At 48.8% G+C, this 17,147-nt stretch overlaps 1 protein-coding gene across 3 annotated transcripts in view; it reads right to left on the reverse strand.

Moving 5' to 3' along the window:
• Positions 1-417: 417 nt before the first annotated feature.
• The window catches only part of LOC126525293 (uncharacterized), a 132,342-nt gene continuing 115,612 nt past the window's right edge, over positions 418-17,147 (reverse strand). For all 3 annotated transcript variants that reach the window (XM_055067503.2, XM_055067502.2, XM_055067504.2), the window contains 2 exons: positions 16,025-16,147; positions 418-1,315 (listed from right to left, as the gene is read on the reverse strand). In XM_055067503.2, the coding sequence (XP_054923478.2) occupies positions 731-1,315; positions 16,025-16,147 (708 nt within the window). In that variant the 3' untranslated portion in view covers positions 418-730. The remainder of the gene's footprint in view (positions 1,316-16,024; positions 16,148-17,147) is intronic.

Below are 17,147 nucleotides of genomic sequence, written 5' to 3' on the forward strand. Positions count from 1 at the left end.
AGCTACCACGGCGCCGTTTGTCCATCCACTTTCTTGGGTATTTATTTTTCTAGTAGAACCCTGGGAGTGTTAGCCAGCGCCACCACTCACAGACCTTGACGGCGGACGTGGAACGTCCTTGCTGCCGCAGGCGTCACGAGAGCATGATCTTTTTGGGGGAAGGCGACTGGTCAATAAACCCACACATGCTACCTGAAGGCATCAATGTTGCGGGATTCGAGACCCTCGAGACCTGCTGCAAGTTATTTTTTTCATCCACTTTCATGTGCATTAATTTATCGTTTCTTTATTTCATTTATTAAGCACAAGTAATTTCTCCTATGCTGTCGTTGGTGTCAGTGCTTGATGGCTTCTTGTGATATGACTAATAAAAAAATCGAACCCCTCGGTACATCCCCTTCCTTCTCTTCTTCTACCTCAAGGCATTCCGACCATATCTTGACCAATGTCTCAATAGTGGGTAGGAGCGTTGTCATAGCAGCGACGCACACCAGCGCCGGCGGGCAGCATGGCCAACCCAAACGGCTATTTGAATGATGCCATAACGGCTTACTTTATAAAACCATATCTATATAATTGGGTTTATGTTTGCACCAGTATTATAGCACGAATGAAAGTAGGACGAATGATTGCTTTTTATTACCGCGCAAGTGTTTCATATTGAGCTTGCACCCATGCGTGGCGTGAGAAGGCTACGGCATCTTAAGCCGGATTCTTGGCGTCCGCCTTTTTAGTCCGTATCGCGTGGATAGCTGGCGCGCGGATGCTTGGTGACACTGGCTTTCTTAGAACGACGTTTTGTGGGCGGCGGCCAAACGGCGTCTATTTTACTCTGCGATATCGGGGCCACATTTCCGCCAGTCACCATCGGGGCTCCTGGTGTCGCCATGCCTTCGGCTTGCTGCAATTCCTGCCCTGGAGCTCCTGGTTGTGCCATCATGTTGCCGGCTGGGTAGAAGCCCGGCGCCAGTGTTCCTGGTTGCGCCATCATGCCGCCGGCTGGGTAGGAGCCCGGCCCCAGTGTTCCTGGTTGCGCCATCATGCCGCCGGCTGGGTAGGTGCCCGGCCCCAGGGCTCCTGGTTGGGCCATCATGCCACCGGCTGGGTAGGAGCCCGGCCCAAGGGCTCCTGGTTGGGCCATCAGGCCACCGGCTGGGTAGGAGCCCAGCCCAAGGGCTCCTTCTAGGCCTATCATGCCGCCAACAGGGTAGACACTCTGCATCGGAGCCCCTGGTGCCATCATGCCAGCGGCTGGGTAGGCGGCTGACATCGGAGCTCCTGGTGCCATCATGCCGCCGTAGTAGGCTGGCATCACCTACAAGCCCGCGCCATGATAAGTACGGATCAGATTCTATCGTACTAGAGCTTCAGTGTTCTTTTTTTTTTTTGGCTGAGTATTTCCCATATTAGACGCCGCAGTCAAAAAATCATCCGTCAGCCTAAGTTTTCCCTTGCGTCCTTAAGATAAGGAACAGCACACATCCCGAATTCATGCCGTCTATATGACTAGCGAGGTCTCTTATGTACATGTGCTTTAAAACATTAGCTTTGCTACATTAGTTGCCATCATATTGCCTCTAGCAATATTATGCTATAATTCAGGGGATTTTCGGTACTGCTTCTTCGCCTATCCAGTTTTTGTCTATTTTGTTAATGAAAAAGTGGGCAGTTTAGGGGTCAATGCGAAAGCGGTGGCGTAGAGGTAGAGTATCCGCCTCGTGTGCAAGAGGACCGTGGTTCGAATCCCGGTGTCGTGCAATTTTCCACCGGATTAAAAAAAAAATCCGCTGGTGATAAAAATTGCATAAGCAGGCCTGGAGTGCGGCCTGATTCCGGTGAACAGAACCGGTAAAACACTCCCTCACCAGAGCAGGATTGGCCACCCTGGTGCAGTACTTTGCCACAACCTCCTATATGAATACAACAATCAAATCCCGGCCCTCCGTCCCCAGCGGCTGCGAAGCGACTGACCACGACGGTGGTCAGGCCTGGTCAGGCCTACAGCACCATTTGTGCAGGCAATAGTCGGAGAAGAACTCGCGAATTTAGAGTTCATTCTGCATGTGCCGTTGCCACTTCGCAGCTGTCTCACACCCCAGGTTCATCGACTGGTCCGCAGAAAATTGCACGCTACCAAAATCCAGCCGAGTGGCGAACCACAGACGATCGGCCAATATGTTTAGCCTGCTGGCGTATCGGTCACGTTGCTCGCCATTATAACAACCGCACTGCCTTCTTCCCTCTGCGATCGCCATTCACCAGATATTACCGCCCAGAACAGAGTGAGCGTTATTACGAGCCTCTATTGGCTCCGCAAAAGCCAAAGAATGACGCTCGTGCTCCTTGGAACAGTCCATCGTCGTCACTCCGATGTCACCAGTCCCGTTCGCCACGTGCTCGTCGACCACCGTCCCTATCGCCGCAGGCTCGTTGCCCACCGTTGCCAATGCATCCCCGACACCCGTTTTCGGAAAACTAAGTGATGCCGCTCCTTGAGATGACGCTGCATTGACAACTCGACCAGAAAACCCTTCCGTCATTTTGCCGACCAAACACAACTTTATGTATGTTTTAGTCGATGGCATTCAGTGCGCCAGCACTCATTCACTGGCACGCACGTATCCGTGATTGGTGCCCAATTGCGCCGACCCCTGGAAGTCACACAACCATGGTTATGCTCTCCCGAAGATATCCGCCTGTCGCCTCAAGCCACAACGTACGCCACTATACTGTCGTTGTCATCTGTTCCTGATGGCGTCCACGTACTATGTCCCTTCGCTGACATACTGCTTGAAAGAAATTTGGCCGTTCTCCATACCCTGCGCACTGTTACAGGCAATCAGGCTTCGCTCCCTCTCCTTAATTTTAACTACCCCACTCAAATTCTTGCCAAAAGCATGTCTTTGGGAGACATCTCGGCTGTCAGCGATTGCAAGGTATCGGCTTTTGATGTCGAAATTCCGTCGACGTTTACATGAACCTACGATTCACGGACTCTAAGGGACAAACTTAGCAAAATGATTGTACTTGATCTTTTCTCGGCACAAGCTGCTCACCACCGCCATCTCTTGGAAACTTACCGCGACCTTTTTTTACCTAGACCGTCGCCCTTTAGCCCAGACATCGGTGGTCACCTATCGTATATACACCGGAGACGCCACTCCGATACACCGCCGACCGTACCGTGTTTCACATGCTGAACGACAAGTAACACAACGATAAGTCGATAAGATGTTGACTAAAGGCGTTATCGAGCCATCTTGCAGTCTGTGGGCGTCCCCTGCTGTCCTTGCCAAGAAGGGCGGCAGCTGGTGCTTTTGCTTGTATTACAGACACCTGAACAAAATCACACGCAAGGATGTCTACCTTTTGCCGCGTATTGATGACGCCTTGGACTGATTGCACGTAGCCAAGCACTTTTGATAGATAGACCGCCGATAAGTCTATTGGCAACTCTCGGTTGATGAGATGAACCGTGAGAAAACTGCCTTCGTAACACCTGACGGCCTCGACCAATTCAAGGTTATGCCGTTCGGCTTTATGATGCCCCTACAACCTTCAAAAGAATGATGGACTTCTTACTTCGCGGCTATAAATGGTCCACATGTCTGCGTCCTTTCACCAACTTTCACGAGTCGTCTAACGCGTCCATCGGCTATTGCTGTTTTCAGACCCGCAGGCCTGCAATTGAACTCATCCAAGCGCCACTTTGTACGTCGTCAAACATCCGTTTTGGCCATCTCGTCAGTGCCGCTGACGTTGAACCCGACCCAGACAAGATTCGCGCTGTCCAGAACTGTCCTGCTTCGTCTTCCGCCGGAGACGTAAGAAGTTTTGTTGGGCTATGCTTGTATTTTCATGGTTTTATCAAGGATTTCGCCGAAACCGCTCGCACACTCACCGACTTACTAAAAAAAGGACGTTGCTTTCACATGAGGCCTTTCACAAACCAAGGCCTTGTCCACCCTCGTACGCTTGCTCACGGCTCCACCCTTTCTGGTTTATTATGGTCCATCTTCCACTGTTGAACTTCCCAACAGTGCCGTTCGCCATGGAATTGGCGCTGTGCTTGTTCAATGGCAGCGTAACACAGAGCGCGTAATTGCATACGCCAGCCGCGTTCTGTCACCCGGCAAGAGGAATTTTTCAATTACTGAACGGGAGTGCCTTGGGTTAGTTTGGGAAGCTGCCAAATTCCGCACCTACTTGTACGGCGGCACATTTTCTGTCGTTACCGACAACCCCGCCTTGTGCTGGCTCTCCTCGCTCAAAGACCCTACTCGACGAATGGCTAGATGGGCGCTACGGCTCCACGAATATTCATTTTCTGTTTTACACAGTCAGGCCATTTGCTCAAGGACGCCGACTCCCGTCATCATGTCGACCGCATTGAATATGATGCGTGTATCATATAAGCGACAGGCAACATGCACGGTACCCGCCTAAAGCTGTAGGCGATACGAGTGACAGGAGAAAGGCACTAGCCCTCTCCTGCGCGGTCTATACAAATAACCGCCGCTCAATAAAGTCGGGGCTTTTTCCCACATCAGCACTTGGCCACGATGAAACTGATATATGGTGTCAGAAGCGGCCGCCATTAATGCCCACTTCTCGGAAACGTCTTCACAGGTCGAAGAAACAAGCAGCGGCATGGATTTCGTACGGCCACCGGATTTACTACGCCTCAACGGGGGACATAAAAGAATTGGCCGCAAAAATTTGAGATATTCCTGAAGGCGACGGAACCAGCAGAGAAGCACCCACAAGAGTCAACGAAGACAGCGCTATTGCTGACGGCCGCTGACGAAGAAACCATTGAAACATTTAATACATTGACATTTTTGGAAGGCGAAAGCAACACTGACTACTCGACGGTAGTCAAGAAGTTCGACAAATACTGCGAGGCCAAAAGCAATGAAATATACGAGCGCTACTTGTACAGAAGGCGAGTGCAGGAACCAGGCGAACCTTTCGAGCACATTTTACAGGATTTGCAGTGCAACTTTGCAGTGCTCCTCGATCCGATGGTGAGGGATCAAATTGTTTTCGGGACAAATGAGGAAGAACTACGAGAGAAGCTACTGAGAGATAGCAAACTGATGCTACAAAAAGCAGAGCAGATCTGCAAGGTGGCGGTTGCAGCAGCAGCGCATCAATAAATGTGGGGGAAAGAACACAAAGAAGTGGACCCGGTCCAGAAGAGGAGCGCAAGTCATGTGTGCATGTGATATAGGCGAAAAAAAAAATTAAATTATGGGATTTTACGTGCCAAAACCACTTTCTGATTATGAGGCACGCCGTAGTGGAGGACTCCGGAAATTTTGACCCCCTGGGGTTCTTTAACGTGCACCTAAATCTAAGTACACGGGTGTTTTCGCATTTCGCCTCCATCGATATGCGGCCGCCGTGGCCGGGATTCGATCCCGCGACCTCGTGCTCAGAACACCATAGCCACTCAGCAACCACGGCGGGTGTGATATAGGCGAGTTTTTGCCATCAACTTGAGAGGCTTTTAAAAGCAGGCTACCCTCAGTCTGTATTAAATGCTGTGGTCGAGTCCCTCCTGCAGAAGCAAAAAACTACCGCTGCGAGTGGGAAAACGGACTCGAAGGAAAGAGAGTGAGTAAAACCAGAAGTAGTACCTTATGTGCACCGTGTGAGCCATCACCTCAAGTAGGTAGCTACCAGATATGGCATTCCGGTTGTCTTTTCGGCTCCCAACAAGTTAGCTCAATTGTGCCCGCGATCAGACGCGAGGGGCCGCGGGGCTGCCACAAGTAGCACGCCAAACATTTCACGGACTGTGTTGAAGGGGTGGTCTACGAGATACCCCTAGATTGCGGCAAGTCATACGTTGGACAAACGGGACGTTGTATTAATGACAGACTGAGGGAGCACGCTAATAGAATCGGTAAGTGTGACAAGGCGCATCTTTCTGCGCACTGTGAAGCCTGTCGTTGTACGCCATGCTTTGAACAAGTGTTGATTCTTGGCAAAAGTAGAGACCAAACTGCAAGGGAGTTGTTGGAAGAATTTTATATTAAAAAGAAAGGGTCTGATTGTGTCAGCGATACATCTATCGTATTATATTCCGCAGAATTGTGCTTTATCCAAACTATGTTATCATGACCATGTTGTTCTGTCAGACCTTGGCTCCCTGCGCATGAGTGGAAGTTGTCTTTTCTTCGATATGTTTTTTTCAGGCTGCCATTAAACAGTCGGTAGTTTGGCGCTTCACTGTCTTCTTCTGTCCCTTTTCAAGAAATGTATATTGCGCCACAATGTATACCTAGGAAAGCTAAGTGTTTCGTTGTAGAGAGCAGCAAGACTACAGTTGTCAAATGTGCGCCGAACGCAAGCACCATGGAGCTGTGCTGCATTCGGGCGGACATGTTACAAATGTCAGCGGAGAAACCACTTGTCTGCTGTAAAGCAAAGAATAGAGTGGACGAGCTCACCGGTGCAGAAGAATTTGATATACTGTATATGGCTGGGGGAAGAGCACGGTTAGCGAACGTGACTGGCTTCCACAAGAAAAAGTTGGCGACTCGACAGTCGGCCTGGAGGTCGACACCGGTTCACAAGCCAATATTTCTATCCTCAATGTGATCAACAAGATGAAGCCCAAACGACCATTGAAGCCCAACCGCGCAGTACTACGTTCCTTCGGAGAGAGCGAAATCCAACATTGTGGCATTATAACAGCAGAAGCGCGGCTAAACGGTCACAACGCCGTCCTTCTTCAATTTTCCATCGTGCGGAAAGGCCAAGCAATACTGGGCCCACAGACGTATGAACGCTTTCAGCTGTTTTCTCGACAAGTGCACAGCGAGGCGCAAAGAACATTACGACAAGTTAAATATAAATTCAGTCATCTTTTCATAGGCACGGGTTGCGTCCACCGTCGCTACCATATGGTTATCCGTGACGACGCAGTAAAGACAGCGCGACAGGTACCCCCCTAAAATTGCGGGAGCCACTGCGCGAAGAGTTGCAGCGCGTGGAACAGGGGGGCACCATCGTCAAAGAGACGGACTCCACAGACTGGGTAAGCCCTGTGGTTACGGTGCGCAAAAAGGATGGAAAGCTTCGGGTTTACATGGCGACCCCAGGAAGATTAATGAATGTATCAAAAGAGGGCGCTACCAGATGCCGATGCCAGACGCGAAAAGTCATAGAGGCAGAACTAGTAGGAGCAGCAGTTTTTACTCGCCTCGATGCTAGCGATGGCTTCCATAAGATACCCTTGGACGAAGAAACCTCACAAATTTGCACATTTGCAACGCATTTCGGTCGTTACCGCATTTGGAGGCTACCTTTCGGCATTTCCTCAGCACCAGAAGTTTTCAAAAGATTCTAAGTGAAATCTTTGAATGTATGCCTGGTGTTAGAGTATATGTCGACGACATGCTAGTCTGGGGCAGCTCGGCTAAAGAGCATGGTGTACGACTAAGGTCAGCGCTAGGGGCGGCAGAACGCGCTACACTGATTTTCAATGCGGCCAAATGCACAATTGTTTTAAATGCACAATTGGCGTAGAGCAGATATATTTCCTAAGTGGCGCAATCGGCATTGAAGGAGTCAGACCAAGTATCTCGCAGATACAATGTATGGCAGAAATTCCAGAGCCTAAGGACAAGCAAGCAGTACAAAGAATGCTCGGCGTGGTGAACTACTTCAGGAAATTTCTGCCGTCTTTGGCACAAAAGACGGCACTCCTTCGAGGTTTACGAAAACAGGGCACGATATTTAAATGGACAGCGAGCCACGCTGAAGAGTGGAAACCGCTGTGCGACAGCATGAGCATGCAGCCCCTGCTGTCGCTCTTCGATCCACGGAAGGAAACCAAAGTCTCATTCGATGCGTCAAAGAACAGACTGCTGTCACGACAGCACGTGGAAACCTGTTGCACATGCGTCCTAAGCGCTCACGGAGGCTCAGTAGCAATATTCTCAAATCGAAAAAGAAGCGATGGCTATTGTGTTATCGTTGAGACCGACCATCGGTCGTTGATTGCTATATCCCAGAAAGCAATCGTAGACATGCCGCCAAGGCTGCAGCGCTTCTTCATGCAATTGCTCCGTTATGACACGACAATTATTTTTGTTCCAGGAAAGCACCTCTTCCTGGCTGATATGCTATCCCGGGCTTCAATCAACTGCGACAAAGCCGACATGGACAGCAACGATACTGAAGTACACGCCGTGAGTGTGATCTCATCTCGCGTCAGCCAGATGACTAATGCGATTGGTTTCCGAGACAACAAAGGATCGCTACCTGAACGGGGTGATCAAAAGCCTGAGCAAAGGTGAACAGGTCGATGGCCCGCTGAAGCCATTTATTGCCGAGCTGTCGCAAGTGCAAGGCGTTTCGTTGAAAGGGCGCAAGGTTGTAATTCCCGCCAGTATGAAGCGCGAAATGCTGGAAAAACATAACGAAGACCACTTGGGCATAACTAAATGCAAGTCGAGAGCACGGGGCGTGATATTCTGGTCGGGAATGAATACCGATATTGAAGCCTTTGTTAACAAGGGCGCAATCTGCTAAAAATATGCGTGTAGTCAGCCACGTAAGCCATTGCATATGCGTCCAGTGCCTGACCAATTTGGTCCAGAGTTAGCATCGACATCTACTACGGGAAACTTCTGCGGGTAACTTCTGAGGCGCAACCGAAAGGACTTACTACGTACAAAAGAGACATTTTGGCGTGAGCCTTTGGACGATAGTGAAGACGACTGCGAGACCGCACCTGAAGACAGCCCATGGCCGCAGCAGTGACCAGTGACGTCCGCTGATGGAATGTCTAGCGCTCCGGCGTTAAGACGATCGCAAAGACAACGTGTGCCCTCCGCGTCGTTTGGAATACGACAAACTTTCAGCAGGTTTCATGAGTTATTGTGCGCAATAATGTTTTTGTACTTGAAATTAATTTAATGTTTCTTGAACGGTATGTAATCGTATTGAATGTGCCGTAATGTTTCTTTGCTTGCAACTTCAATTTGCCGTTGTGCTTTCATTGTTTATTCCAAGAAAGGGAAGATGTATCATATCAGCGACAGGCTACATGAGCGGAACCCGCATAAAGCTGTAGACGATACGCACGACAAGAGAAAGGCACTAGCCCTCTCCTGCGCGATCTGTATAAATAACGGCCGCTTAATAAAGTCGGCGCTTTTTCCACACGAGCACTTGGCCACGATGAATGCGATACAATGCACATGACACCGACTTTTACGTCCTAGCCATTTCTGACCTGCACGACATCCGCACTGAAAACGGCGTGATGACTGCTTATATGTTCTCATCAATCGTCTCAATTCTCGACATTCGGAGCCCACGCTCCGCATGTTCGTGCTCCGCGATGACGTTCCCTTTCCTTAAACAATTAATATCTAGTGAGGAGCAGTGGGAGGCTGCCTTGCGCAGCTCGAGACCCGGCCTTCAGGAGACCATCCTGGAGTGGGCTGAGAGGATAAGGAGGCCTGCTTCAACTAGTTCCTCCCCCCACCCTCTTTCCCGTTGCCCCGTACCCTTTAATGAGGGATAAATAAAATTTTCCCTCATGAACATCTACAATCGCAGCTTACGCCCTGAAGGAACAGAATTTTTATTCGTTGTACCACGCCATCACCGGACATCCGTTCTTGACTCCAGTAGGGGCATGACGCCCCTACTGCAGGTCACCTCGGTGTTTCGCGTACTTACGACTGCGTACGGCGCCACTTCTACTGATCAGGCCTCTACCGCTCTGTGCGCCGCTACGTTGCAGCCTGTGTGCTCTGTCAGCGCCGCAAAAATTCAGCTGTGTTGCCTGCTCGACGCCCTCACCCCGTCAATGTGCCCTCAGAACCATTCTTTCGGGTAGATGTCGCTCCTCTCGGTCTTTTCGGGCCTCTTCCGACGTCGAAATCTGGCAAAAAAGTGGGTCGTCGCGACAGATTACGCGACCCGGTACGCGAACACGCGAGCTTTGTGCACAACCTGTGCAACTGAGGTGGCAGGCTTCCTTTTGCATGACGTCATCCTACATGACGGCGCACACCAGCAGCTCCTCACTGATCGCGGCCGCACCTTCTTGTCCCGAGTAGTTAAAGACCTACTTCGCTCCTGCTCTGCGAAGCAAAAGCTTTCCACCGCCTACCACCGCACACAAACGGACTGACGGAGCGGCTCAATCCTACGTTGACAGAAATGCTGTGCATGTACGTTTCTTACGACCACAGTGATTAGGACGGCACGTTACCCTTCGTGACCTTCGCCTAGAATTCGTCCCATCACGAGACAGCTGGCTTTTCGCCCATTTACCTTCTCTTTGGCCGCCACCCTTCTTTGCCCTTTGACACACTGCTTCCTTCCTCAACGAACACTCCCCCTGAATATGCTCAAGATGTGTTCGCCCGAGCTCACAAGGCGCGCCAGATTGTCGGCTCCCGGCTCACTCAGTCTCAGGCCGCGCAGCAAATCCGGTACGCCAGCCCACATCGGAACTTTCGACTTCCTTCTGGTTCAGTTGTCCTCCTATGGACACAATGTGACCGCGTCAGCTTGTTCGAAAGCTGCTGCCACGCTATACAGGGCCCTACACGTTATTGTGTCAGTTTGGCGATGTAAACTACGAGATCGCTCCGCTTGACTCTCGTGTCCCCACGGACATTGTGCATGTGTTCCGGATAAAGCCTTACATTGCAGCGAGTTCACTTCCTTTATAGTTAGCGCCGAGACGGCGACATTACATATAATAGGGCGCAACTATTAGCGGCGCCAGTAAAAAGAAGACGATTTGACGTGTAGAGGTGGAATCGATCTCGACAGCAATCTTGTTAATGCATCGTTGTCTCTCTTGTAAGTATTGTAAATGCACCTTTATATGTGTCATCGCCAACGTGAGTATATATATATATATATATATATATATATATATATATATATATATATATATATATATATATGGACAGACGAGAGATCGTCGCGATGCAGAACAGGATATGCAGACAAGAGACGATAACGAAGAAGTGTTGCTGCTGGGGCGCTTCGGCCGACATGTTCTATTCTGAGCTGGTGCCTTCAGCATTCGCCTTGCACAAACATTTGTGCTTGTCCCCGTCTCGCAACAATTTGGTCGACGTGTACGGGTACCAACGGGTACCGACGGGTACCAACACGGAGGTCCGCGACGGCTTCCGCCTCAGCACTGCCAGGATGATCGATAGCCAAAGCGCCACAATGACCGACCGCTCCCCCCGGTGCCACAAACTCTGACCTCCGTCGTGTTGTCCCAGCCGCGAGACCCAGGCACCTTCTATGGGAGCGATGATACGGACGTTGAAGGCTGGATTTCCTGGTATGAGCGTGTAAGCGAAAATAATAGGTGGGATGCAAGCCAATGCTCGCGAATGTGATATTCTACCTCCGAGACACGGCGCGAGCGTGGCGAGGTACGTGGGCGAGGTACGAGACCCACAAACACGCCATAACGAGTTGGGATGTCTGCAAGGAGAAGCTTCTAGACCTCTTTTGAGAGCCCCTTGGCCGTCAACTGGCAGCGAAGAAGGAGCTGTCGACCCGCACTCAAACGTCGACAGAATCTTAGGTGGCGTATATTCAATATGTCCTCACGCTCTGTCGTAATGTTTACAAAGACATGAACGAGTCCGACAAGATTGGCGACGTCGTGAAGGGCATAGAAGATGACGCATTTAACCTGCTTATCCGCAAGAACTATCGCTTGGTGGACGAGATCATTAAAGAGTGCTGCAATTTCGAACAGATGAAGAGTCGCCGCATTACGCAGCATTTCAACAGGCTACCAAGTACGGCTTCGACGTCTTCGTGTGAGGAACAGCCACGTGGAACTCCTCTGACTGGAGAAAAAAATTTACGCGCTTAATTCGTCCCGAGCTACAAGCCATGTCTCCCGCCGTTCATCGTCAGCATTGCCCAGACAACGTATGTTCTCTCTCGCTTATACAGGCCGTTGTCAGGCAAGAGATGACGAATTTAGGCCTCCCGTCTCTCTTCCCCACTCGTGATGCCGCGGTCAGTCAGGACTGGCCCCACCCAACCATTGCTTCCCCGTTTTCAGCGGTTTCAACTCGCCGCCGTCGCCCGGCCGACTGGAGAACGGACGATAGGCCGATTTGTTTCAACTGCCCGCGTGTTGTACATATCGCCCGTCATTGCCGCAGTCGCTTGTCATCGCCCCTAGGTGCAGCTTCCCGTCCGACCGTCCAGAGCAAGGTGCTCCCCGTTGCTCTGTGCGTCCATCTGCGAATACCGACAACGTACCCACGACCTTCCAAACCAGCGTGTCACCATATATATATATATATATATATATATATATATATATATATATATATATAACGAGAAGTAAGGGGGTTAACCGGGGGGCCCGATTTTTATTAATCGGTTCATGAGAAGCCAACAAACGCAGACATCATGGACAACATAGAGGAAATTACTTGCACTTACAAATTGAATTAAAGAAATCATAAATTCATTATCATCATTAGCCTGGCTACGTCCACTGCAGGGCAAAGGCCTCTCGCATACTTCTCCAACTACCCGGGTCATGTGCTAATTGCTTGTCATGTTGTCCCTGCAAACTTATTCCGTTCACCCACCTCGCTTTCTGCCTCCCCCTGCTACGCTTCCGTTCTCTTGTAATCTACTCCGCAACCCTTAATGACAATCGGTTATCTTCTCTGCTCACTACGTGCTCTGTCCATGCCCATTTTTTTTTTCTTGATTTCAACTAAGATGTCACTAATTCGCGTTTGTTGCCTCACCCAATCTGCTCTGTTATCCCTTAACGTTACACCTATCGATTCTTTCTTCCATAGCCAGTTGCGTCGTCCTCAGTTTAAGTACAACCCTTTTAGTAAGCCTCCAGGTTTCTGCCCTGTAGGTGGGTACTGGTAAGGCACAGCTGTTATACACTTTTCTGATAAATTATAAATTAATGGCAATGAAAATTGATGAAAAATCAACTTGCCGCAGGTAAGGAACGATCCCACGTTTTCGCATTACGCCTGCGATGCTCTAACCAATTGAGCTACCGCTGCTCCGCTTCCCGATCTACTTTCTTGGATGTTTATGTGGTACTACTAGAACTACCCTTGGCTTCTTATAAAACGATTATATATATATATATATTGGGAAAATATGGTCGCTACCTGATCAGAGGGACAGATATAAGGAAACGTATATATCCACCGTCCTAAAACATGTCGTGAAGGCATGCTAAAAATTGAAACCCTTTCGAGAAAACATGTCGTACGAAGAGCGCAAGCCGTTGGACTCGCTGAGCCGCCGACCAGATCTGGTAATTAAACTTGCGGATGAGAGTAGCGCAATCGTAATATTGTATAAGGTCGACTACCTGAAAGAAGGATATCGGCCAATATAAAATAAGGACTTCTATGCAAAACTCGCAGAGGACCACACTAAATTGCTTGAATGAGAACTAGGCCACCGATTAAGCTCACTGCAGCACGAACCAGCCATATCTTAAGGTAATGCAGCCGATCCAGCCAGCCTCAGGTTCTTTTTATTTGCTTCCTAAAATTCACAAAACTAACCACCCTTTCGCCCTGTTGTTTCAAGCAACGGCACGATAAGGCAAAGAATTTTCAGTGTCTTGGATTTCATAATTAAGGACATAGTCCTGTCCATTCCATCTTACACACAGGAAACCAATCAATTTCTTCGCGTAATAACTGGACTCGAAATCCCCAAATAAAGCTTCCTGGTACCAATGGATGTAGTAACCCTATACACAAACATACAGCAAGCAGATGGCATTGACGCGGCAGTCAACGCTTACATGAAGGTAAACATGCCCTAAGGTTCAGACGAAGACACGCTGTCAACAATACTTCGCTTATTACTAGAGTATAATAACTTCGAATTTTACAAGAAACACTCACTCCAGATCATCGGAACAGCAATGGGCACGAAGATGGCTGCGAATTATGCGAATATTTTTATGCCATCGCTTGAAAAACCCTTTCTTGCGACCAGATCTTTGAAGCCGCTCTTCTACAAAACGTTCTTAGATAATATATTCTTTATTTGGCACCCCGACGAAGATAGTCTCCTTAGATTTGTAACAGATAATAATTTAGTTCACTCATCGACCTCTTTCACATACAGCTATTCTAAATGAGCTGTAAGGTGTTTGATATTACTGTGCAAATTAAATATAATCGCATACTCATAAGCTTACATGAAACGCCAGCAGACATCCACAAATATCTTCATTTCAAAAGTAACTGTCCTCAATACTCAAGTGGGGTGGAAAATTCGGGAATCGCGTGGCTTTGCATGGACGTGGCATTATGTGCTAATTGCAGTTTGCATGAATTTCGCGAGCCAGAGAAACGCGAGCGCAGCACTACGCGACAACGACACCACTAAAACGCGAAAGCGCGGGCGGCGCAGAGTTAAGAAAGGGAAACCATTCAAGCCACGTTGCTGTCAAGGGCAACGTCGATAAGCTGTTTTTGCTAACAAAAAAAAAGAGAAAAAAAACTAATACAACAAGACAAGCTGCAGTTTCTTTGTTCTTCTATGCAATGCAATGATATTTGTATTACGAGTGGTCGAGGGCAAGTGAGAGAATTACAGTGAGGAGTGTCTCCGTCATCAGGCTAATGCATGACTGTTTCGGAGTGAATCTCACTGTGCTGCGTTTGCCTGAATTATTCGATGATTACTAAAGCTCTGCTCGCGATAATATTAATGACTTAGACGTTATCAAGCACTGATCTATTATTTTAGCTTGACCTATTATTGGCCTTCAGTGTCCCATTAACTTATTTGCGTGTCGATAAAGACAGAGAATGGAGGAAGGAAAGGCAGAGAAGGCGCCTACTATGTCGCTAATCATATAGTTGCAACTGTATATAGAGGGAAAACTATAAGTGCGGTTTATGGGACTGCTTACATAAACAGCGTATCGGTGCTTCAATGTTTAAAAGCAAAAGAAGAGAATATATCGATTCGCGTGTCCTCAGCGATGCTATGGGTGTACGTACTCCGACGAACTAGCACGCCGCAATACTAAATCTATCACGCAGTGCCAAAACACTAATCAGTAGAATCCATATTGTCTACGCCCTGACCCAGGACATGATGACCATGTGACGTCATAGGAAGAAGGGCCAGAGCCATCACGCCTTGGACTACGACAATAGCAAAAAATTGGACAAGCCCGGCATGTAAGTAGACAATCACGCCGATGCAGCGCAGTACCATGACGATTCAACCTCTAAGACAATGGGCGCCTACTCAACGTGCCGCAAAGGCGCTCGACCGAAAACTCAACACATCCTGCCGGTCGGAGTGCCTTGGCGGCCAGAACGCCAGGCAAAAATGCATCCAGCGAGACATCAAGGCTTTCAACAACGGCAGACAATGACCTAGAACGTCAGCGCCAACAGTTTGTCGCGGTTTCTAACGACGGGCAAGACATTGGCAGTGATAGCGAGGTTTAGCGTTGTACTTGTACGAACTCCGACGATGTTCGAATATTACGTGGCTGGAACAAATTTGCCGCAAGGCAACATGCAAGGGAAGTTCTGCTGGGCCGAAGGAACAGCGGGTGTTAAACAACTCGTGTGAGGAGCAGGTCATCGGGTTTCAGTGCCAACTGCAAGAGTATGCTACAACAGCCCTGAAACGAACGCATAACATCATGACGTCTTTGTTATTAAAAAATACGCCTTTCTCATTGGTACAATCACAAGGAGGTTGATAAGTCATATAATAGAGTTCTGACGTGGTTATCCGCCTTTTTGGTGCGCTTGTCAATAAATGTGTCGGATGGTTTTATCGCTGCTTCTTCGGAAATGATCATAGGGGATCTGATAATTTCAAGGAAGATGGCGATAAATGCTAAGCGTCTTTATAACTGAATTTGGTGACGGCAAAAATGAATTCGCTTTGTTCTCTCTTTCTAATACTGTTTGTTTTCTAGTCATCTGTGAATTATCTGTAAGTTGAACGTAAATCTCTTAGTTACCTGATTGAATACCTGTATTTGCTGTCGCTTCAGGTAATCAGCGTCCAGAAGGCCATTGGAGTCCAGTGATCCTTGCTGCTTAACGCCCTCGTAGAAGTCGTGTATAAGATACAATATCACCACCTGCACCAAAAACAAAAAGATGAAAATAGAAGAAAAAAAAACGAAAGCAGGACAAGCCTTAATGTGACGGTCCTCCTAACAAATTTCTGCCAGCCGAAAAATGTTCATAGAAATGAGCGCAATTTTTCAGCAGCGACATATTGTGACACGATGACGAAGAAGATGTTTTAATCATCGTCGGAAGAAGACGATGTTCGGGGCTTCGCGCGCTGTCTGCCATCTTGTCAGCTGATATATTTATTGTAAATATTCTGTAAATACACATCTGACTGTTTTTAACCCCGTAACATTTTTCGGTGGAGGTTGCGGGATCATTATCAAGACGGATTTACGCAGCGGGCGCTCCTTGGCTGCATCTACAATGCCAGCTCAAGGCGAGGATGCTTCGGGCCCGTCGGTATCCACGCCCACCGTCATTCTAGCACAACCCCACGACCCAGGAATTTTTCTGGCACCGACGACACTGATGTTGAAGAATGGCTTCAACTATATATATATATGAGCGGGTGAGTGCGAACAATCACTGGGACCAGACCATCATGCTCGCGAATCTGATATTTTAAATCGTGCGCAGGGCACGCGTCTGGTTTCAGACCCACGAATAGGCACTTATCAGCTGGGACATTTGTAAACAGAAACTCAAAGATTTGTTTGGCAAGCCTGTTGGACGTCAGCGCGCCGCCCAAAAATACTTCGATTCACGTGTCCAGACGTGCACAGAATCCTATCTCACTTACATCCAGGACGTGCTCGCTCGGTGCCGCAAAGTGGATCCAAAATGTCCGAACCAGATAAGGTTGCACACGTCATTAAGGGCATAGCAGATGATGCCTTCCATCTCCTTGTCTTGAAGAATTCTTCCACTGTGCAAGCCATCATTACCGAATGCCGGCGGTTTGAAGAAGCCAAGAGTCGCCGCAGTGCCCAGCCATTTCCCCACTTTCCCAACACGGCTGCTACGTCCACCTGCGAAGACCTCCGCAGTCCTATAACACCCATT

The sequence above is a fragment of the Dermacentor andersoni genome, chromosome 3 (genome assembly GCF_023375885.2).
Source record: "Dermacentor andersoni chromosome 3, qqDerAnde1_hic_scaffold, whole genome shotgun sequence".
In the NCBI taxonomy this organism is placed as follows: domain Eukaryota; kingdom Metazoa; phylum Arthropoda; class Arachnida; order Ixodida; family Ixodidae; genus Dermacentor; species Dermacentor andersoni.